The sequence below is a fragment of the Phoca vitulina genome, unplaced genomic scaffold (assembly GCF_004348235.1).
Source record: "Phoca vitulina isolate PV1807 unplaced genomic scaffold, GSC_HSeal_1.0 scaffold3, whole genome shotgun sequence".
Lineage (NCBI taxonomy): Eukaryota > Metazoa > Chordata > Mammalia > Carnivora > Phocidae > Phoca > Phoca vitulina.
Genome location: NW_022589706.1, coordinates 901,324 through 926,150, shown reverse-complemented (window position 1 = coordinate 926,150; position 24,827 = coordinate 901,324). Strand labels below are relative to the sequence as shown.

Sequence of the window (24,827 nt, the reverse complement as noted above, 5' to 3'; positions counted from 1 at the left end):
CCTGGGGCTGCAGCTTAAAGACAGCGAATTTGATGTTTCCAGAGTCTCTTACGTCAAATCTTGGAGGAACTCAGTAAAAAGATTGTTATACATCATGCTTCTTTGCCTAGAAGAAAACCAAAGGACTTAAAACACAGGCACACTCTTTTTTCTTTCATTTATTGCTTTAATGGAATAGTAATTTCATCTGTTTTTCAAAACTGCCTCCCCATGCATCTTCTCATAGGTTTCTCATAACCACAGTGATTTGTTAATATTCTTACAATAATCACACTACAAAGAAGGGAAATGCAGCTCAAAGACTTGACGTACTTGCCTAGAGAGGCACGACTAACAAATGGTAGGATATGGTCTCCACCTCTGCTCTGTCCAGAAGCCCAGCTCTTGTGTTTTTCTGCAGCACCAAATTGCCTCGCAGGGAGAAGAGAAGCCTGTGGGGTTTTCCAATTTCCTTGTTAATTGAGTCATATAGAGGACACTCTATAAATACTTGTTTAATTGCCATGCATTTGGACTAGTTCCCACTGAATATGAGTGCCAGACTTTGGAACTGGCACGGGTTTCTCCAGACAAATTTTTATCTCACTGTATTCCCTCTCTCCAAATCCAAACCCTTGTAATAAACGTGGGGCATTTGAAAGCCAGCAGCTTTACTTGTTTTTGTTTTTTAAAAAATAGAGTTTAACAAACATGTTCAGTTTTGCATTGCAGGACTGTCATGTTGTGTAGATGCAGAATGCGGTATCAGTGCACATTCTAGGACTGGCTTCCAACTGCTGGGTTCATTTGAATTATTGTTTGTACAAGTATGTATCTCATTTTTTTATTTTCAGCACAGGACAGTGGAGGAACTACCAGGAAACAAGTCCATTTCCAATAAATAAATAAATAAATAAATAAATAAATAAATAAATCAAACAAACAAACAACTGTGTGGAGTTTTAGTTTTAGTTTTAGTTTTTCCCCATTAGTTCATTCTTTTTAAATTGCCTTAGAAGCATTAGAACATCACAACCACCAGACAGTAGCAATTTTGGTGGCATGCCAGTGGATTGGCTAATACAGACATTAAGATGGTGATGTTTCATTCTTCATTTGCTTATAACTGCTTGTTATAAGACTCCTTGTCTCCATTTGTTAACATGTGGATAAATCTCTTTTCACCAGCCTTCCTGCTGTGATGTGAAGATTAACATGAGGTGCTTTACTTATCCAACAAAAAATTGACATAAAGAGCTGATATGAATTTTTTATTGTAGCAAAATACACATAAAATTTACCACCTGATCCATGTTTAAGTGTATGGTTCAGTGGTATTAAGTATATTCACACTGTTGTAGAACCATTACCACCACCATCCATCTCCAAGACTCTTTCAACTTGCAAAACTGAAACTCTCTCCCCATTAAACACTAAATCTCCATCCCCCACCCCCCAGCCCCAGCTCTCAGCATCCTTCTTTCTGTCTCTGTGAATGTGACTACTCTAAGTATCTCCTATAAGTGGAATCTTACAGTATTTGCCTCTTTGTGACTGGCTTATCTCACTTAGCATAATGCCCTCAAGGTTCAGCCCCTTTGTGGCAGGTGCCAGTATTCCTTCCATTTTAAGGCTTGCTGATAAGGTATTTCATTCTGTCATTTTGGTATTTGTTTTCCATACGCCTTATAGTTTTTTGTCCCTCATTTTCTTCATTACTGTCTTCTTTTGTGTTAAATTTTTTTTTTTTTTTTTTTTTTTTTTTTTTTTTTTGTAGCAAAACATTTAAGTTCCTGTCTCATTGCCCCTTGTGTGGTTACCATAGGGGCTACATTTAATAATCGTAAAGTTGTAGTGCTCTAATTTGGATTCATACCAGTTTGACTTCAGTAGCACACAGAAATTCTGCACCTTTACATCTCCCTCCCTGCCCCTTTCAGTTGTTGATGTCCCCAAATCACATCTTTATATGTTGTATGTCCACAAAAACTTAAACTAGTATTTTTAAAAAGGAGATCAGTCTCTAAAACTATATAGAAAACAAAATGTGGAGTTACCAATGCAAGTTATAATACTGGATTTTAGACTAGTAATTGCTTTTTTAAAATGTTTTAATCTCTTAAGTCATTTAGCAAACAAGAAGTGGAGTTAAACTGTTGTTACAGCAATACCAGCTTTATAATTACCCATGTATTTCCCTTTATTGAATCTTTATTTCTTTGTTTGGCTTTAAGTTACTATCGAATGTCCTTTTATTTCAACCTGCAAGACTCCCTTGAGTATTGCCTGAAGGGGAGGTCTAGTAGTAATGAACTCCCTCAGCTTTTGTTTATGTGGCAATGTCTTATTTTCTCCCTTACTTCTGAAGGACTGTTTTGCTGGATATAGGACTCTTAGTTGACAGTTTGTTTTTTGATATTTTATTTTTGATTTTAGCACTTTGAATATATCCGCTGCCCGACTTCTGGCCTGCATAGTTTCTGATGAGAAGCCAGCAAATAAATTTATTGAGGATCCTTGTATGTGACAAGTTGCTTCTCTTTTGCTGCTTTCAAGTTCCATCTTAGTCTCTCAGCAGTTTATACTGGGTCTCGGTGTGAGTCTCTTTGAGTTCATCCTACCAGAGTTTGTTGAGTGTCTTGGATGCTTATATTCATGAATTTCATCAAATTTGGGAAGTTTTCAGCCATTACATATTCTGATATGCTCTCTGCCGCTGTCTTTTTTCTCCATCTGGGACTCCCATGATGCATATGTTGGTCCATTTGATGGTGTCCCACAGGTCACTAAGCTCTGTTTGCTTTTCTTTAATCTGATTTTATTTCTGTTCCTCAGACTTGATAATTTCCATGATCCTATCTGCAGATTTACTGATTCTTTCTTCTTCATGCTCAAGTCTGCCTCTGAATCCCTCTAGTGGATTTTTCATTTCAATTATTGTATGTTTCAGCTCCAGGGTTTTTGTTTGTTTCTTTCTTTCTTTTCTTTCTTTCTTTCTTTCTTTCTTTCTTTCTTTCTTTCTTTCTTTCTTTCTTTCTTTTTAGGGTTTCTATCTCTGTTGATATTTCCATTTTGTTATATCTTGTTTTCTTGACTCCACATTTCCTTTAGTTCTTTGAGCATATTTAAGGCCTTATTTTAAAGTCTCTGTCTAGTAGGTCTGCCATCAGATCTTTTTACAGGGACTGTTTCTCTTCTTGTTGTTGTTCCCTTTGATGGGCCATAATTTCTTGTTTCTTTATATACCTTGTGATTTTTTGTTGTTGAAAACTGAACATTTGAATCTAAGAATGTGGTAACTCTGGAATCAGACTCTACCCCTTCCTCAGGATTTGCTGTTTTTTGTTTGTTAGATTGTTTTTCCATAGGCTGTCTCTGTGCCAAGGATTAGCCTGAAGTGTAAACTTAAGATTTCCTGTTTTTTTTTTTTTTTCCTGAGCCTACAGTTTTTCCTCTGCATGCGTGATGACTTTTTAAAGAATCTTTTATTTAAATTCAATTTAGTTAACATATTGTGTATTATTAGTTTCAGGGGTAGAATTTAGTGATTTATTGGTAGCATATAACACCCAGTGATCATTGCATCAAGTACCCTTCTTAATGCCCATCACCCAATTACATTTTCCCAACTACCTCCCCTCCAGCAACCCTCAATTTGTTTCCTATAGCTAAGAGTCTTATGGTTTGCCTCCCTCTCTATTTTCATCTTATTTTATTTTTCCTTCCCTTCTCCTATGTTCATCTGTTTTGTTTCTTAAATTCCACATATGAGTGAAATCATATGGTATTTGTCTTTCTCTGACTGACTTATTTTGCTTAGCATAGTACCCTCTAGTTTCATCCGTGTCATTACAAATGGCAAGATTTCTTTATTTTTGATGGCTAAGTAATATTCCATTGTGTGTACACACCACATCTTTATCCATTCATCTGTCAGGGGATATCTGGGTTCTTTCCGTAGTTTGGCTATTGTGGACTTTGCTGCTATAAACACTGGGGTGCAGGTGCCCCTTCAAATAACTATGTTTGTATCCTTTGGATAAATATCTAGTAGTTCAATTGCGGAGTTGTAAGGTAGTTCTAGTTTTAACTTTTTGAGGAACCTCCATACTGTTTTCCAGAGTGGCCGCACCAGTTTGCATTTGCACCAACAGTGTAAGTGTAAGAGTCCCCTTTCTCCACATCCTCGCCAACATCTGTTGTTTCCTAACTTGTTCATTTTAGCCATTCTGACTGGTGTGAGGTGGTATCTCATTGTGGTTTTGATTTGTAGTTCCCTGATGCCAAGTGATATGGAACATTTTTTCATGTGTCTGTTGGCCATCTGGATGTCTTCTTTGGAAAAATGTCTGTTTATGTCTTCTGCCCATTTCTTGACTGGATTTTTTGTTTTTGGGTGTTGAGTTTGATAAGTTCTTTATAGATTTTGGATACTAGCCCTTTATTGGATATGTCATTTGTGAATATCTTCTCCCATTCCATAGATTGCCTTTTAGTTTTGTTGATTGTTTCCTTTGCTATGCAAAAGCTTTTTATTGCATTTTATTATTGCATGACTTCTTAATTTCCCCTTGTATGTGTGGTTTAAAATGTCCTAGTCTTTAATCTCTGGATCCCAAAAGAAGAAAAGAGAAAAATGAAAGGAAGGAAAATGGGCATTTGTCCTTTAAATCCCCTGTAAGTCACGTCAGCCAGTAGGGGAGGGGCTTACAACAATGCCACCCACCTCTCTGTCTGCACCTTTGTGCTTGGAAGCAGCAATCAGCAGTCAGAGAACAGATCTCCAATATTTGGAGGACAAGGTCCTTATTGCCTACCTAGGCTTCTGCAAGCCATGTGCACCCCACTCCTGGAACCTGTGAGCAGCTGGGGGCTCTGGGGCTAGGGGTGGGGGATGGGTAGCTACTACTATGATAAGATCTGAAATTGACCGAAAATAACTGCAATTTACCATCCAAACCTTCCCCTGGAAATTGCAAGTTTTCATTAGACTCCAGAGTTCCAAAATAGTTACATCAGATAAATTCTACCATCACAACTGTTGTCTGGGTGGGGATAAGATTCCTGGTGCTTCCTACACCACCATCTTCCCAGAATCAAGTTCTGTTTCTTAAGTTGGGTAGTGGCTACACAGATTATTTATTTTTTAGGTAATAATAAGGACAAATAAGGACAAGTACATGGGATATATATTTTTTTCTGTTCTTTGAAAAATTTTTAAGTGATGAAAAAATTAAACAATATTAAAATAAAAATAAAATTTAATTCTAATAGCTAGCCTTTAAAAAAGACTAGGCAGCAATACTATAAAGGATATAGAGGAAGGGATGATTATGGTAAAACTGCTGAAATGTCCTTGTGTATTTTTTAAAGTAGAAATATTGTTTAATTCAGTGCCTTGTTAAGTAAGTTATGGATGTTGAATTTAGATGTAAGCACTTAAAGTTTAGAAATAGGCTATGTAACCAAAAGGGGTAATAAAGAAACTCAATTGATAAAATTCAGTGCAGATATGAAGAGGAAAAAAAGTAAGAAAAAAGCAATGGTAGACAGGAGTATTACATGAAAAGATCACAATAATTCAAAATATATCAATTTCCACTATCAGTATAAGCATGCTGAGCTAGCTAAAGGATTCCCAAACTCTCAGTTTGGATATTTTAAAAATCTATGTATAGCCTACTTATAAGAGTCACAGAAAAAAATGAAGATAGTAAAAAACTGAATATAATAGGATGTAAAAAAAAAAAAACAGACCAGGAAAAGAATATGGGACAAATTTAATGTCCCAGCAAAAAAGCATTTCTTCGGGATAATGAGAATATAACTACAAAATGGTAAGAAAAATTCATGTTTCTGAACTTGTATGCTCCTGATATAAAACTGAAAAATATATGAAGCAAAAATTGCTGGAGTTACAAAAAAAAAATAACAGATCAACTATTTGGTGAGAGGTTTTTAACTCACCGCTCTCATTGGTGGATAGATCAAAGGGATGGTAAGACACAATCAACAAGTTAAGTGAATGCAGAGAACAAGAACCCCACAGGAGACAAAGTGAAGAGTCAGAGTACGGGATGGGAGAAGGCACTCTCAGCACATATACATGTCACAAGGTTAGTCGCCAATATGTAGGTAGCTTCTGCAAATAGCAAAGGAAAGGTCAAAAGGCCCTGTAAATAAATGGGCAACAAATAAGGACAGACAGTGCGCAGAGGACAAGGCCCAAGTGGCAAATGAATCTGTGGATAGATATCAGCCTCACTCATTGTTATGGGCTCAGCTGTGTCCACTCAAAATGAACGTGTTACAATCTTAACCCCCATTATCTCAGGAGGTGACTGTATTTGGAGATAGGGCCTTTGAAGAAGTAATTAAGGTTAAATTAGATCATTAGGTTGGGGTGGTATCCTGATAAGATGAGGAGATCTGGAAACAGACATGCACAAAGGGATGACCACATGAGGACATAGAGAGAAGACCATGTACATGCCAAGGGGAGAGACCCCAGAGGAAGCTAGTTCTTTCTGCACCTCCATCTCAGACTTCTCACCCTCTAAATCATCAAAGAATACATTTCTAGTGGTTAAGCCACCCAGTGTGCAGTATTTTGTTATGGTAGCCCTACAAACTAATACACTCTTAACCATGAAACGCCTATTAAAATTACATTGAGAACCATTTCACAACCAAAAGTTTGGCCTCAAAACTGCAATGCTTAATGACATCAAGTGATTTGTAAGGTGTGGGAAAGCAGAGAATTTAATGTCAGTTTTATCCAGGTATAAGATCTGTGAAGAAGTACACAAATTGTGTCCGCCTTGATTTTCACCTGTGAATGCACCTTGATTCCTCACTTAGAACACCAGCCCTCCAGAGTCCTGTTTGCCCTTCTAGTTATTGCCCCCTTCCTCACTTTGGGGACTTTTGATGTCAAAAATTAAATTTGCTTGTTTTTAAATTTTTCATAAGCAGAATCATGTACTTATTCTTTCTTGCTTCTTTCACTTAATATTATATCTGTGAGATCCATTTATTTCGTTTTGTGTAGCAGTATTTCCATTATATATATACCCTACTGTTTATTTGTACATTCTTCTATTAATGGACTTTTAATCAGAATTTAAAAAGCGAGACTGTTTCTCATTATTGGCGTTTACACTCTTGCTATGAACATTTTGGTGCATCCATTTTGGTACAGATAGGTGAACATTTTTGCTGGGTACATATGAAGGAATGAAATTGCTGGATCATTGGGCATATGTATGTTCAACTCAAATAGGTCCTGCCAAGTAGTTTTCCAGTTTACACGACGATCAGTAGTATGAGAGAGCGTCAATCCACATCATCAGCAACTCTTAATATTGTCAGTAGTGCTTATTTTAGCCATTTTGGGAGTGTGATGAGATGTCACATTTTTATTTTAATTTGCATTTCTCTAATGAGGCCAAACATTTTAACATTATATATATAGAGATATCTATATATATATCAGTTGTATATCCCCACGTTTTTTGAAGCACCTCTTAAGTCTCTTGCCCATTTTTATTTCTCTTTAAATGGATGAATGCAGTTTTATTCATTCTTGAATAGGTACCTTATGTGGTTCATAAGGCAAAAGGGTATATAGTGAAAACTCCCTTCTCCTTCTGAAACCAGGCCAAGTGATCCTGCCCAGGTCCAGTTGTCAGTCTTGTGAATGTAATTCCATAGATCTTTAATGTATGTATAAATAATACATATATTGTTTTCCCCTTTTTACACAATGTTCTTCAACTTTTTACACAAATGGTTGTTTCTAACCATAGTCGTACATACGGCTTTTTGGGTAACAGTTTCACTGAGATATAAATTCACATGCCATAAAATTCACCCTTATAAAATGTACAATTTAGTGTTTTGTGTTTTTTTTTAAAGATTTTATTTATTTATTTGACAGAAAAAGACACAGCGAAAGAGGGAACACAAGCAGAGGGAGTGGGAGAGGGAGAAGCAGGCTTCCCGCAGAGCAGGGAGCCCGATGCGGGGCTCGATCCCAGGACCCTGGGATCATGACCCGAGCCGAAGGCAGACGCTTAACGACTGAGCCACTCAGGCGCCCCAAGTGTTTTTTTAATATATTCACAGAGTTGTACAACCATCACCACTGTCTAATTTTAGAACATTTCATCACCCCTAAAAGAAATCCCATACCCATCAGCTATCACTCCTTATTTCCTGCACCTAGAAACCCAGAATCTGCTTTTTGACTCTATGGACTTACCTATTCCATAAAAATGGAATCACACAATATGTGTTCTTTGATGACTAAGTTCTTTCATTTAGCATAATGCTTTCAAGGTTCACAAATAGTGTTGTGTGTATCAGTACTTCATTCCTTTTTATGGCTGATTAATCTTCCATTGTGTAGATACACTACATTTTATTTATTCATTCATTCATTGATGAACGTTTCAGTTGTTTCATCTTTTGCTTGTCATGAATAATGTTATTATGATCATTTGTGCACAAGTTTCTGTGTAGACATATACTTTCAGTTTTGGGGAGTATATATCTAGGAGTGGAAATGTTGGATCCTATGGCAATTTTTTAACATCTTGAAGAACTACCCAATTGATTTGCACAGTGGCTACACCATTTTGCATTCTCAGCAGCAATGTATGAAGATTCTCCTAATCCATGTCTATCTGTTGTCCATTGGCCATCCTAATGGGTGTGAAATGGCGTCTTCTTGTGGTTTCAATTTAAATGTCCCTAAGAACTAATGAAGCTGACATCATTTTGTGTACTTATTGACCACTTGTGTATCTTCTTTGGAGAAATGTCTATTCAGAACTTTGCCCATTTTTAAATTGGGTTTTCTTTATATTTTATATTTTTGAATTATGTTTATATTATTGATATTTATACTTATTTATATTATTTTGTATTTATATTTATATTACTGAGTTGTAAGAGTTCTTTATACTGAGTAAATGTCCCTTATGAGATATATAACTTGCAAATAATTTCTGTTCTGTGGGTTGTTGTGTGCTTATTTATTTACTTATTCATTTATTTATTTATTTTAGAGAGAGAGCATGCATTAGTAGGGGGAGGGGCAGAGGAAGAGGGAGAGAATCCTCAAGTAGACTTACCACTGAGTGCAGAGCCCAACCCAGGGCTCGATCCCAGGACCCTGAGATCATGACCTGAGCCAATATCAAGAGTTGGATGTTTAACCAACTGAACCACCCAGGGTCCCCTTGGTAGTGTGCTTTGAAGCCCAAAAGTTTTACATTTTGATGACATCCAATTTATCTATTTTTCCATTTGTTACTTGTGCTTTGTCATATCTAGGATATCATTGCCTAATCCAATGATCAGGTCATGAAGGACTACACCTATTTTTTTTTTTTCTAAGATTTTTTAAGTTTTAGCTTTATATTTGGGTGTGTGATCTATTTTGAGTTAATTTTTGTGTATAGTGTCAGGTAAGCGTTCAGCTTCATTCTTTTGCATGTGGATATTCAGATGTTCCAGCACCACTGTTGAAAAGACTTCTCTTTCCTATTGAATTATCTTAACAATCTTGCCAAAATCAATTGATTATAAATATAAAGGTTTACTTCTGGACTCTCAGTTCTGTTCCATGGATCTACATGTCCATCCTTAGACCAGTACTGTGCTGTCTTGGTTACTGTAACTTTGTAGTAAGTTCAAAATTGTTGGGGTGAGTCCCTTAACTTTGTTCTTTTTTAAAAAAGTTTTTGGTTATTATGTGTTTCTTGCATTTCCATATGAATTTTAGTATCAGCTGGCAATTTCTGCAAAAACTCTAGCTAGAATTTTGATAAGGGTTGCACTGAATTAATAGATGAATTTAGGGAGTATTGACCTCTTGATATTTAGTCTTTTGATTCATAAACATTCCCATTTATTTGTGTCTTACTTATTTTCTTTAAATGATGTTTGATAGCTTGCAATTATAAAAGTCTTGTATATTTTTGTTAAATTTATTAAGTGTTGTAATCATTTTTATGCTATTGTAAATGAAATTGTCTTAACTTCCTTTTTAGATTGTTTATTTCTAGTATGTAGAAATCCATTTTTGTTGTCTCTTGATTTCTGTTTCATGTGACCTTAGTGATTTCATTCAATCTGAAAGGATTTTTTTTGTAGATTCTTTAAATTTTTCCGTATAAAATATCAGTTAATTCGTGAATGGAGATAGTTTTACTTCCTTTCTAATCTAGATATAGTTTTTTCTTTCCTAATTGCCTTGACTAGAGCTTCAGTACAGTGCTGAATAGAAGTGGTGAGAGTTCACACCAGTCAGAATGGCTAAAATTAACAAGTCAGGAAACAACAGATGTTGGCAAGGATGCGGAGAAAGGGGAACCCTCCTACACTGTTGGTGGGAATGCAAGCTGGTGCAGCCACTCTGGAAAACAGTATGGAGGTTCCTCAAAAAGTTGAAAATAGAGCTACCATACGACCCAGCAATTGCACTACTGGGTATTTACCCCAAAGATACAAATGTAGGGATCCGAAGGGGTACGTGCACCCCGATGTTTATAGCAGCAATGTCCACAATAGCCAAACTATGGAAAGAGACAAGATGTCCATCGACAGATGAATGGATAAAGAAGATGTGGTGTGTGTATACACACACACACACACACACACACACACACACACACACAATGGAATATTATGCAACCATCAAAAGAAAATGAAATCTTGCCATTTGCAACGACATGGATGGAACTAGAGGGTATTATGCTAAGTGAAATAAGTCAATCAGAGAAAAACAAGTATCATATGATCTCACTGATATGAGGAATTTGAGAAACAAAGCAGAGGATCATAGGGGAAGAGAGGAGAAAATGAAACAAGATGAAACCAGAGAGGGAGACAAACCATAAGAGACTCCTAATCTCAGGAAACAAACTGAGGGTTGCTGGAGTGGTGGGGGGTGGGAGGGATGGGGTGGCTGGGTGATGGGACATTGGGGAGGGTATGTGCTATGGTGAGCGCTGTGAATTGTGTAAGACCGATGAATCACAGACCTGTACCTCTGAAACAAATAATACGTTATATGTCAAAAAAAAAAAAAAGAAGAAGAAGAAGAAGATAGTAGGAAGGGAAAAATGAAGGGGGGAAAACCGGAGGGGGAGACGAACCATGAGAGACTATGGACACCGAGAAACAAACTGAGCATTTTAGAGGGGAGGGGTGTGGGGGGATGGGGTAGCCCAGTGATGGGTATTAAGGAGGGCATGTATTGCATGGAGCACTGGGTGTTATATGCAAACAATGAGTCATGGAACATTATATCAAAAACTAATGATGTAATGTATGGTGACTAACATAACATAATTAAATAAAATTTTTAAAAAGTGGTGAGAGTTGACATCCTTATTCCTTGTTTTTTTTAAATTTAAATTCAATTAGCCAACATATAGTACATTATTCCTTATTTTTTAAAGGGAAAGCATTCAGTCTTGCCCTCCTAAGTCTGATTTGATTGTGTGTTTTTGTTTTGTTTTCTTTCTTTCTTTCTCTTTTTTGTAGATGCCCATTATCAGATTGAGGGACCTCCATTGTCTTCCTAGTTTGTTGACTATTTTTTATCATGAAAGAGTATTGAATTTTATCAAATTCTTCTGTAGATATTGAGATGATCATATTCTATTAACATGGTATCTTACACTGATTTTTGTGTATGAAAACCTTGCATTTATACCATAAATCATACTTGGTCATGGTGTATAATTGTTTTATATGTTGCTAAATTCTCATCACAGTATCGTGAGGATTTTTGTGTCTATAAAGGAGATCTGTCTATAGTTTTCCTTTCTTGTGATGTCTTTGTCTGAGTTTGATATCAGGATAAAACATGCCTCCTACAACGAGTAGGATTATTCTGTGCCCATAACAGAAACAAAAGGATTAAAAAGATAATAATTCTTCTATTTTTTTAAAGAATTTGCAAAGGATTGGGGGGTGCCTGGGTGGCTCAGTCGTTAAGCCTCTGTCTTCGGCTCAGGTCATGATCCCAGGGTCCTGGGATCGAGCCCCGCATCGGGCTCTCTGATTGGCGGGAAGCCTGCTTCTCCCTCTCCCCCTCCCTCTGCTTGTGTTCCCTCTCTCACTCTGTCTCTGTCAAATAAGTAAAATCTTAAAAAAAAAAAAAAGAATTTGCATAGGATTATTGTGGGTTGGTTTTTTTGTTGTTGTTTGTTTTGTTTTTTTGTTTTTTTGTTTCTTTGAGAGAGAGCAGGGGAGGAGCAGAAGGAGAGAGAGAATCTTAAGCAGGCTCCGTGCCCAGTGCTAGACTCAAGACTCAATCTCACAACACTGAGATCATGTACTGAGCCAAAATCAAGAGTCCAACGCTTAACTGACTGAGCCATCCAGGTGCCCCAGCAGAGGATTGTTGTTAATTGTTCTTTAAATGTTTGGTAAAGGGCGCCTGGGTGGCTCAGTTGGTTAAGCGACTGCCTTCGGCTCAGGTCATGATCCTGGAGTCCCGGGATCGAGTCCCACATCGGGCTCCCTGCTCAGCAGGGAGTCTGCTTCTCCCTCTGACCCTCCTCCCTCTCATGCTCTCTGTCTCTCATTCTCTTTCTCGCAAATAAATAAAATCTTAAAAAAAAAAAAAATTAAAAAAAAAATAAATAAATGTTTGGTAAAATTCACAGTGAAGCCATATGAGTCTGAACTTTTTGTGGGTAGTCATTATTACTATTGCTAATTTAATTTCTTCACTCATTAAAACTCTGTTCAGATTTTCTATTTCTTTTTGAATAAGTTTTTGTAGTTTACATATTTCTGTGAATTTGTCCATTTTGTCTAGGTTATCTGATTTGTTGACATAAAATGCTTTATTACTATTCTCTTATAACTTTTTATTTCCATAAGTTGGTAGTGATGTTTCTTCTGTCATTCCTAATTTAATACTTTGTCTCTTTTTCTTTCCCTCCTTATTCTAGATAAGGTTTGCAATTTTCTAGCTCTCTGGAAGAACCAACTCTTGGTTCTGCTATTTTTCTTTACTGTTTTTCTATCTCCTATTTCATTAAATTCTGCTCTAATCTCTATTATTTCCTTCTGCTGGTTTGGAGTTTATTTTGCTTTTCTTGTTCAATTTTCTTAAAGTAGAAGCTTTGAGATTTTTCTTCTTTTTTAACATAGATGTTTATAACTAAACAGTGCTTGAGCTGCATCCCACTTTTTATGTTGCAGTTTTGTTTCCACTCATCTCAAAATATTTTCTTGTTTATAAATTTAAAAATAATTTTCATTGTGATTTCTTCATTGATCCACTGGCTGTTCAGGATTATGTTGTTTAATTTCCACAAATTTGTGAATTTTCAGAGTTTTCTTCTTTGTCATCATGGAACATACTATATAATTTCAGTCATTTTAAGTTTACTGAGACTTGTTTTATGGTCTAACACATGGTCTATCCTGGAGAATGATTCATGTGTACTCAGAAGGATGTATATTTGTCTATTATTGATTGGGGTGTTCTATTGATGGTAGTGGGGCTTTTGTCTTTGTTCTTGGGGATGTAATGCAGTTCAAGTCTTCTATTTCTTTATCTTTTTCCTACTTTTTCTACCCACTGTTGAAACTGCGATATTGTAGTTTCCAACTGTGACTGTTAGTTTGATAATTTCTATCTTCAGTCCTGTCAGTTTTTGCTTTGTTTTCGGACTCTGCTTTTAGGTACAGAGTTATCTATAATTGCTGTATCTTCTTGAATGAGTAGCCTTTTTATCATTATAAAATATATATATTTTTGTATCTGGTAACAATTTTTCTCTGGAAGTCTATTTTGTCTGATAATAGTATAGTCACTACAGATCTCTTTTGGTTACTGTTTGGGTGCTAAATCTTTTCTTATTATTTTACTTGAAGCTTAATTATTTCTTTGAATTTAAAGTGTGTCTCTCGTAAACAGCATACAGTTGGATCATTTTTAAAAATCCAATGCACCAATCTCTGCCCTTTTAAAAAATATTTTATTTATTTGACAGAGAGAGAGAGAGAGCACAAGCAGGGGTAGTGGCAGAGGGAGAAGCAGGCTTCCCACGGAGCTGGGAGCCCGATGCGGGACTCAATCCCAGGACCCTGGGATCATGACCTGAGCTGGAGGCAGATGCTTAACTGACTGAGCCACCCTGGTGCCCCTAACCTCTGCCTTCAACTGCATTATTTAGTCTATTTACATTAATGTAATTACTGATAAGATAGTATTTGCATGTGCCACTTGGCTATTTTTTCTCTATGTCTTATGATTTTTCCCCTCATTCCTCCATTCCTGCTGTCCTCTATGTAATACAAATATTTTCTAGTATATTTTTAAAAATTTTTATTGTCATTTCTTTTACTATATTTTTTAGTTATTTTCTTATTGGTTACCTTGAGGTTAACAATATTTTAAATGGAAACAATCCCCTGTGTGTGTGTATGTGTGTGTGTGGGTGTATTTTGGTAATTTTTATTTTGACTTAGTTTCAAAGTTAGAGAAACTGCAAAAATATTACAAAGAATTGTGTATGTTTTAAATGTATCCCCAAATTGTGAAAATCTTGCCCCATTTTTATTCTCTGTGTGGTTTTTTTCCTGTATTTTTGTCTGGAAACCAAGGCATTTTTATTTATTTTTTTTTACTTTTTAATGTTTCTGTTTTATTATTATTAACACATAATGTATTATTTGTTTCAGGGATAAAGGTCTGTGATTCATCAGTCTTACACAATACACAGCACTCCCACAACACATACCCTCCCCAATGTCCATCACCCAGCCACCCATCCCTCCCACCCTCCTCCACTCCAGGAACCCTCAGTTTGTTTCCTGAGATTAAGAGTCTCTTATGGTTTGTCTCCCTCTCTGGTTTCATCTTGTTTCATTTTTTCCTCTCTTCCCCTATGATCCTCTGCCTTGTTTCTCAAATTCCACATATCAGTGAGATCATATGATAATTGTCTTTCTCTGAATAACTTATTTTGCTTAGCATAATACCCTCTAGTTCCATTCACGTTGTTGCAAATGGCAAGATTTCATTTTTGCATAATATTCCATTGTGTATATATATCCCACATCTTCTTTATCCATTCATCTGTTGATGGACATCTAGGTTCTTTCCATAGTTTGGCTATTGTGGACATTGCTGCTATGAACATTGGGGTGCAGGTGCCCCTTTGAATCACTGTGTTTGTATCCTTTGAGTAAATACCTAGTAGTGCGATTGCTGGGTCATAGGGTAGCTCTATTTTCAACTTTTTGAGGAACCTCCATACTGTTTTACAGAGTGGCTGCACCAGCTTGCACTCCCAACAGTGTAGGAGGGTTCCCCTTTCTCCGCATCCTCACCAACATCTGTCATTTCCTGACTTGTTCATTTTAGCCATTCTGACTGGTGTGAGGTGGTATCTCATTGTGGTTCTCTGTGTGTTTTTTGAGAACTGAAGTTCTCAATTTTAATCAAGTCCAATTTACCAATGCATTCTTTTTTTTATTTAATTTAATTTTATTATGTTATGTTAATTACCATACATTACATCATTAGTTTTTGATGTAGTGTTCCATGATTCATTGTTTGCATATAACACCCAGTGCTCCATTCAACACGTGCCCTCCTTAATACCCATCACCGGGCTAACCCATCCCCCCACCCCCCAATGCATTCTTATGATTAGTGCTTTTATTTTTTATTTTTTTAAAGATTTTATTTATTTATTTGACAGAGAGAGGGAGAGCACAAGTTGCGCGGGCAGAGGGAGAGGGAGAAGCAGGCTCCCCACTGAGCAAGGAGCCTGATGTGGAACTCAATCCCAGGACCCTCAGATCATGACCTGAGCCAAAGGCAGACGCTTAACCGACTGAGCACCCAGGCACCCTGATTAGTGCTTTTAATATCCTGTTTAGAAATTTTTGTCTACCCTGAAGTCATGAAGATCTGGGTTTTTTTTCTAAAAGTTTCAGTGTTTCACATTGCACCTTTAGATCTGTAATCCAATTGAAATTGATACTTGTATATGATGTGTGGTGTTTGTTAGAATTAATTTTTCTCCATAAGGATATCCAATTCCAATTGATATAGAACCATTTGCTGAGAAGACCTTCCACTTGCCACAGGTTAAAATGACCCTCCTTTTACAAAATAAGTCAAGAGCCTGCCTTTCAGTAAGCTAATTTTTTTGGTGACTGTTTGCTCCTTAGTGAAATGGGTATAACTGTGTACTACTCTGGAGTTATTATAAGGATTGTAAGAGTAAGCATGTGGTACATGTGCATGTGAATCAGTCGGTATGTTTGCTATTAGAATGCTAGCTTTATTCATTATTCACTCATTCTTTTTTTATTTGGAATTTTTATTTTTTATTTTTTTTAACATGAGAAAAATCTATTTTTTATTTTTTTATTATGTTCAGTTACTGGGGAAAAAACTGAGGGTTTCAGAGGGGAGGGTGGTGGGGGAATGGGGTAACAAGGTGGTGGGTATTAAGGAGGGCACGTGCTGTGATGAGCACTAGGCATTATTCACTCATTCTTATAATTAGCATGCTTAAAGTCTCCTGTGTTCTACCTACTGTGCCAGTTGCTTAGTTTACTTTGGGCAGTCCCATGGAGAACAGGAGCATGGTTTCTGTTCTTTATGTACATTATCCAAAGCACCTAGATCGGTGTCTGACATATAGTTGGTGCTCAGTGAATATTTGTTTAATAAATTACCTTGCACATGTAAGCACAAGAAGAAATATATTGAGAACCTCATTGCAGCATTACGTATAACAAGGAAAAAGCAAAAACAATGTATACACGGTAATATGATATAGAATGACACATTAAAAATGGTTCGAATAATAATGAGGTATAAACGAGTCAAACATCACAGCTTCCAAATACATGAAACACAAATTGATAGAGCTGGAAGGAGAGACAAGAAAATCCACAATTATCATTGGGGACTTTGACAGTCATTCCTAGCTGCCACTGATAGAGCTAATAGTTAGAAAGTCAGTGAAGATATAAGAACTGAAACACGATCAATCAATAATACCTGACATGTATAGATCATTTCACCCAGTAACAGCAAGATGTACTTGTTTTCCAAATGCCATGGAACATTCATATAGATATACCAATTCCTGGGCCTCAGAACAAACCTCAGCAAATTTTAAAAAATGAAATCATGACAAAGCATGTCCTTTGCTCATAACAGAAACAAAGTAGAAATAAATAACAGGACAACAAGAAAATCTCCAAATACTTAGAGAGTAAGCACAAATTTCTAATAATTCTTGGGTCAAAGAAAAAGCCTCAAAAGAAATAAAGATAAATACGTGAATGAAAAGGAAAACAACATATCAAAATTTGTGGAATTCAGCTAATGTGGTGATGATGGCATTGATAGCTCAAACTGCTTGCACTAGAAAAGGGGAAAGGTCTCAAATTAATAATCTAGTTTTGATCTCAAAAAACTAAAGTTAAAGAGAAAAATAAACCCAAAGCAAGAAGAAAGAAGGAAATAATCAAGAGTAGAATCAATAGAATTGAAAATGGGAGAGCAATAGAAAAAAAATCAATGAAACAGTCAGCTGATTCTTCAAAAAAAAAATTAAAAAGTTTGATAAGCCTCGGGCAAAACTGACAAACAGAAGCTGAGAGAAGACACAAGTCATAAATATCAGAAATAAAACAGAGGCTATCACTCCAGATCCTGCAGCCATTAAAAGGATAATAAGGGAGTACTATGAACAATTTTAAACTCATAAATTTGACAACTTAGAAGAAATGGACCAATTTCTCAAACCTACGAACTATCAAAACTGGAACTAAGAAAAAAAAATTAACCCAAATAATCCTCTAACTTAATTAATGGAATTCAAAATTTAAAATCTCCTGAAAATAAAATTCCATGCCCAGATGGCTTCCCTGGAGAATTCTATCAAATATTTAAGGAATTAACACCAATTTTTTATACAGTCTCTTGCAGAGAACAGAAGTAAATGCTTCCCAGTTCATTTTATGGAACGTGAATTACTCTGACACCAAAAGCAGATAAGGGTAGTACAATAAGAGAGAACTACAGACCGATATTTCTCATGAATGCAGATGCATACGGGAAGCCCTCCATAGTGTGAATTACCATTATTTACTTCCCATTCTTCTACCCAATGCCCCTTTTTTAAAAAATGCAAGTTAGGGCGCCTGGGTGGCTCAGTCGTTAAGCGTCTGCCTTCGGCTCAGGTCATGATCAGGTCATGATCAGGTCCTGGGATGGAGCCCCGCAATGGGCTCCCTGCTCCGTGGGAAGCCTGCTTCTCCCTCTCCCCTCCCCCTGCTTGTGTCTCTCTCTGTCAAATAAATAAATAAAATCTTTAAAAAAAAAATGCAAGTTATACAAAAACAATGAATCATGAAAAAATTAATGATGTATGGTGACTAACATAACATAATAAAATTAATTTAAAAAATTTATTTAATTTAAAAAGAAATCGCAAAAAAAAAAAATGCAAGTTATACATTTCTTTTGGAATTCAGCCCAAGGGGGGAGGTTTGGCTTCATCTCATACGTCCACACAGTGAGGGCTGGGTTTTCCATCCTGCTCTGCCCATTGCTTGCTTGCACTGGGCCTGTCAGAGCTGCCATTCCATGTGCAGTTTGTCCAGGTGAATGGTACATGTACTACTCCATTATTCCACATTTTCCCTGTCTTTTCCATCAGTCTTACTTTGTTAACCACTGCAAAACCTTTAGAAGCATGCAGGATACAAATTAAATAAAACCATTAAGCCACAAGGACAGTGCTCTGCATTTACAAAGATAGACACACTTTATGGTCTGCAAAGGCCTGCCGCATAGCTGAGCTTGCTTGAGCTTGCATTTCACCTTTGCCTGGTCCTCGGAGTGCTCCTGCCCCAAACTGCCTGGGCCTGGGGAGACGGATGGTGTTTGAGAGTGTCCCCTTGCTGCCACTTGGCCTGCAGGAGGCACATGGAAGCCAGCCAGCAACACTGACTCTGGGAAGGTGACAAGGACAGAATCCGCCTGATGTGGAGAACAATGAGGGCCAGGATGTGTGAATGGCTTGAGCACTTCTGTGGCTCATTCGAATTTTTTTTTAAAAGGTTATTATTGTGAATGTTATTAAAGACTTCTATGTATCAAGCACAATTCAGGTTTGATAACCTCCTTGTTATTTGTACAATATGAGCTGACGGAAGGCCCCAGCATCCCATTATTGGATTTCTGAGCCTAAGAGAGTATTTTTAGCTGTTCTGTTGCTGCATGTTCAGTCTCGGAGAATCACTGGCAGTGAGCGTGGTCGGTGAGCCCTCCTCTCTATCTGCTCCCCCTTGGAGATTGGATTGCACAGGAAATGGTCTGAGAGATGCTCAGCTCCTTGTCCCGGTAGGTGCCACACAGTAAGGACACAGGAGGTGAATGTTGGAGACACGTGGCTTGTCCCGGCTGCCGGGGCTTCCAGAGGACTAACCCACAGGGCATCTTCTGGCTTGGCTCCTTTTGCCCAGGGAAGAAAAGTGGAGAAAGGCATGTGTTTCAAATGGCTGAGTGGTGCCATGCTTCTGGCTCACTAAGAAGGGTTTACGATTTCCTGCATGAAATGCCCTTTTCTTCCCATGCCTCCCCTGCCACTGACAATACGTGGTTGGCTGGCAGCTTCCTGGCACCAGGTGTGAGCAAGGCGAGATGAAGTAAGAGGGGGAGACCAGGTGTTCTGACTCAGATTTCCCCCTGGACACAGTACCTCTCTCATATGTGCTCATGTGTCTTCTCACACATGCTTAACATGGCTGGCTTTTAGTGTGCAAGCCTCCTGAGGCTGGTTCTAGAGGACAAGATGTGTTATTGAAGAAGGGGCCTCACCTGGCCTGGGCACCAGTCAGCCTCTCTTGGCCTTGGTTTCCTCCATTGGAAAAATGAGAGGCATAATGCCCACCTTGCATGGTTAAATGGGATAAGTGCTGAGGGATGATGGGAGGTCTGTGGATAGCACCCCTCCTTCCCACCTGAGTTTGGGACCACTCAAGAGACGCCATGAGACTCAGACACGTGGGGGTGAAAGTATCAGCTTTGTTGCAGACAAAGTTGATTGAAGAACTTGGCTTTAGTTCTGCACTCAAAGGGCTTGCTAACACTTCAGCTTTGAAATGGAATCACCCTAAGGATATAGGCTCACCTGCAAGTCTCCTCTCCACTGGCCAGGCCCCTGGCCATGGCAGGGAGTGGACTGAGTACAAGCCCTCTATGGGCAGATCCAGAAGCCTGGTGGGAACCCAGAAGGGGCTGAACTAAGCACACTGGTATCTCCTTCCAAACAGCTCATCAGACAGGTCACTTCTGCATGAGTGAGGCTATGGAGGGAGGCTGGGAGAGTCACTCTCAGACCAATGAGAGTCCTGGTCTCTGCAAGGAGAGGAGGCCAGACGAAAAGGAGGCTCCTGTAAGCAATGAGATCAACAAATGCAGAGCCCAGTGCCCATAGAGCTTTGCATCCTGTCACTCCTCCACCGCCCCCCTCTCCTTCCGCTCTGCCTTCCCCCTCATCCCAGCCTCCTGTAGAGGGAGTAACGGACTAGCATGCCTCACAGGCCGTGCGTACTTTGTGACCCATTCATTCCTGAGTGTGAGGTGCTCTGGGCAATGTGCTAAATTCAGGGAAACAGTGCCAAAAAAGCCTGGTCCCTGTGCACAGAGAGATGGCTGGCTGGTGGGGAGAAGAGACCAGGAGAGAAAGGATCCCTGTGCCATGAGGAAAGTGCTGCCAGAGCCTCAGACAGGGAATCTTGCTTCTGGAAATGGGTTATCTTGGTTCAACTCCCAGCTCTACCATAGCCTGGGAAATGTTCTTTAATCTCGATGAGTCTCAGGGTCCAGATCTGTCGAAGACGCCTCCTACGAATACCTACCTCAAAAGTAGGCATCTTATCAACACTATTATATTGAAGGGTACCAGGGACCAAAAAAAGTGTTACCCAACTCAGTCTTCCAGAGTTAGGGAGGGCTTCTAAGAGCAAGAGCATGAATCTAAACCAGCACTGTGGACATTTGGGGCCAGGTCTCTCTTTGTGTGGGGGCCGTCCTGTGCCTTGGAAGAGGCTGAGCACCATCCTTGGCCTCTAGATGCCAGTAGCAACTCTCCCAGTTGTGACAACCAAAAGTGTCTCCTGACATTGTTAAATGTCCCCAGGGGAGCAGCGTTGCCCCTGATTGAGAAGCATGATCCACACTGAGAAGGGAAGGGTGGACAAGAGCAGAGAGGTGGGAATAGGGGATGTTGTAAGTGAACTGGTGACAATATCGAGCTCCTTGGGAATGTAAGGTCCACATCCAGGGCGAAAAATGGATCCGCAGGAGTGGATTATCTAGCGTACTGGTCATGGCACATGACATCAAACTCCAGCCCCCTTTTGATTGTCCCAAACTCAGGTGAACCATCTAGGGCGACCTCTTCCACAGAATCCCAGCTTCTGGCATGGGGCAGATGTGTGGTCGAAGCCTACTGAGTATTTGTGGATGAGCTCACATTGGTGACGTGATCCGTGATGGCATTCACGTGCGTCCTCTCCATTTATCTTTTCATGAAGAAAGCTCATCCGTGGGCAGGACACCAGACCACTTTCCTTTCCCCCATGTAGCACTGCTTTTACAGGCTTGGACTTTGATGTCTTCAGTGTATATTGAAGAACATGATACCAAAAAAAAAAAAAAATCCCTGTTAAACATGTTACTCTGTGTAGAGCTATTTTTTGTAGATCATTGTTTGCCAAATTACAAAATGCCATCTTTGTAAGAAGCTAGTGGGAGAAATTTCCTTCTGGCTTCAATACCAGGAATAATCATGCTTTTCCTAAACAATTGGGGTTTTTTTTTTCTACATTGACCCTGAATCATAAAGCTGATCATGTTTCTCACTTTATTCTGGTTGCCAGGAAGGTTAAGTTTGCATTTATGGCCTATTTCAGGCAAACTCTTTGAGCATGAATTGGAGTATTTTTGCCTGCTTACATTTTCTTGAATTCCCTCTTTATTCTTTGACCTAATCTATGGCATACTTATTTTTAATTTTATTAAGTTATATGTATTTTGCAAATAACTTTTAAAGCTTTTTGGAAAAAGATTGGAAATTAGTAAAAAAAACAACAAAAAAAAATGTCTTAAACCAGACATTGGGTTCTTTGTGCCGGTCTGTTTTGATGTCCAGGCCAGGACTGATACCTTCCAAACTCCTCAACGTCTTTGATGTTGGAAGGAGAGCCTAATTACCCAGATTTCTCCGTGGGTTGGCATTATGACGATAGAATATAGATTTCTCACTTGTGGTCTTCATCATTTCCATGACAATGTGCAGCATTATCATGAGAACATACTTACAATTCCAGTCCAAGAAGAGGCAAAAGGAACAATGGCACAAAGCTTTGGAATAGCGCAAAACTGCAGAGATAGATGAAAGGTCATTCTCTGTTCTCTGATAACAGCATTGAGTCTCCTTGGGGATGTAGAGTCCATGGCCCAGGGCAAAAAAAAAAATGGATCTGCAGCAAGAGAAAGCCACAACATGACTTATTGCTTAAATTATTGTTCTCTTTGCATTTTGGATTTCCTTTTTAGAATTCATTCTGGTCTGCAAGTTTTTCTCCTAAAAATTCATGTTGCTCCTCCAAAGAGTTCTGGTGGAATATTGAATGAGATGCCCTTTGACAGTCTAGCTGTGAATGAGGGTGCAGAACTCACTGGTTATTAATGTAATGTTTCAATAGTCTTTCAAGTATTAGAATACAAATTGGGCATCTGTAGGAGGCATTTATAGCTGATTCCTGTGGTTCTTTCTGAGCATCTGAACACTGTCCCCTAGTAGCAAATATGTGGAAAGATGTATCAGATGACTCTTTTGGCTCCAAATGACAGAAACACTGTGTCAAGTAGCTAAGGTCAGAAAGCAGAGTCTTTTGCCCATGAAAACATGAAGTTCAGGCTTCTGCCCAGGCTGGAGCCAGCACCTAGGACGGGGCCCCTCTCTGTGTGTGTTTAGCTCAGCCTGCTTGACATTTTGCAATGCTGAGATTCTACTTTACAATTGTGTAACACCATTCTGAGGTTCATATGTTGGCTCTTCAGTCCTTAGGAAGCCTAAATGCGTTTTTGTAAAAACGAACTAAGTACTGGGTCAGTTCTCTATGACTGAAAAGAAAAAAAAAAAACAGAAAAACCAAAAAAAAAAAAATCCCTCCCGACCTCCGTGGCTTAAAACACAGCTGTTTTATTATCTTGCATTCTGCGTGTCGACTGGGCTTGGCTGGGCAGTGTTCTGCTCTGCGCGATGTCAGCTGGAGCTACATCGGCTCCCAGTACCCGAGTCGGCTTGTTACTGTGGCGGCCAGTTGTTGCTGGTTGTTCCTGGTGGCTCAGCCAGGGCTGTTGACTGCAGCTCCTTTGTTTTCCTTTTCGTGGCCTCTCCACGGGGCCTGGGCTCTGGCTGGGTCCTGGGAGGCAGTTTAAGTAGAAACTTCCAGTTCTCTTGAGGCCTGGGTGTGGACTTGCCAGAGCATCGCTGCATTCAAGGGATGCAGAACCAAGCTCCACGTGGGGAGTGGCACGTGGGGGGAGGGAACCGAGGAATGTTGGGGCAGGGGATGCAGCTTTGGAGGCTACCTCCTACAAGTCCTGAAAACACCCCATTAAAGCAGTTACTAAAGACAAAGTGATATATACAATGGAATAGTGCTCAGCCATCAAAAAGAATGAAAGTTTGCCATTTGCAACAACATGAGTGGAGCTAGAGGGTATTATGCTAAGCAAAATAATTCAGTCAGAGAAAGACAAATACCATATGATTTCACTCATACATGGAATATAAGAAACAAAACAAATGAGCAAAGGAGGGGAAAAGGAGAGATAAATCAAGAAACAGACTCTTAACTCTAGAGAACAAACTGAAGGTTACAGAGGGGAGGTGGGTGGGGGGATGGATGGAATAGATGATGGGGGTTAAGGAGAGCACTTGTGATGAGCACCAGATGTCTGCAAGTGTTGAGTTGCTATATTGTACACTTCAAAATAATATTACGCTACATGTGAACCAACTGGAATTTAAATAAAAACTTCAAAAAAATTTAAAAAATAAAAACAAAGTCATATTTTGGTGTCTGGTATTGGTTAAAATACCATTCGCTGGCCAGAGCCTATTGATGGTGCACTGTGACTTCAGTGGTCCAGGTGCATCTCTCTGAGCCTCGGGTTGCTCTTCTGTAGCATGGGGGCATCGGCCTTGAGGATGTTGGAGTGTCTCCATGCCTCACCTCCTCTGTCCCTCTGCGCCCGCAGGTACTCCTTCCAGGACGAGGAGGACATGTTCATGGTGGTGGACCTGCTCCTGGGCGGGGACCTGCGCTACCACCTGCAGCAGAATGTCCACTTCACCGAGGGGGCAGTGAAGCTGTACATTTGTGAGCTGGCGCTGGCCCTGGAGTACCTGCAGAGGTTCCACATCATCCACAGGTGACCGGGCCGCTGGAGGGGTGCCTGGGGACGCAGCGCGTGGTGGGAGCAGTCCGCCGAGGCACAGGGCATTCTCTTGCTGACATTGTTAGAAGTGGCAGCACACGGAGCTGAGGAACGGCAGAACAACGCGTTGCCGCTCCTGCGTTCTCAGCAGACAGCCCGCTCCCTTGTCACCTGTGTCGGAGGGGGAACACCCCACTGCGGGGAGACGTGGCTGGCGGCTGACCTTGGCGTCTCTCTTCCAGCCTGACTTTGGGAGGCTGCAATGTTCTGTCCCTCCATTCTCAGGTTAGAAAGGTCATGTGGCATTAGTTGGGAGCGT

At 39.2% G+C, this 24,827-nt stretch overlaps 1 protein-coding gene across 1 annotated transcript in view; it reads left to right on the top strand.

Annotated features, from left to right (window-relative positions):
- STK32B (serine/threonine kinase 32B) overlaps positions 1 to 24,827 on the top strand; it is a 365,972-nt gene that overhangs the window by 226,119 nt on the left and 115,026 nt on the right. Inside the window, exon 4 of the mRNA XM_032397296.1 lies at positions 24,329 to 24,502. Coding sequence (XP_032253187.1) covers positions 24,329 to 24,502 — 174 coding nt within the window. The remainder of the gene's footprint in view (positions 1 to 24,328; positions 24,503 to 24,827) is intronic.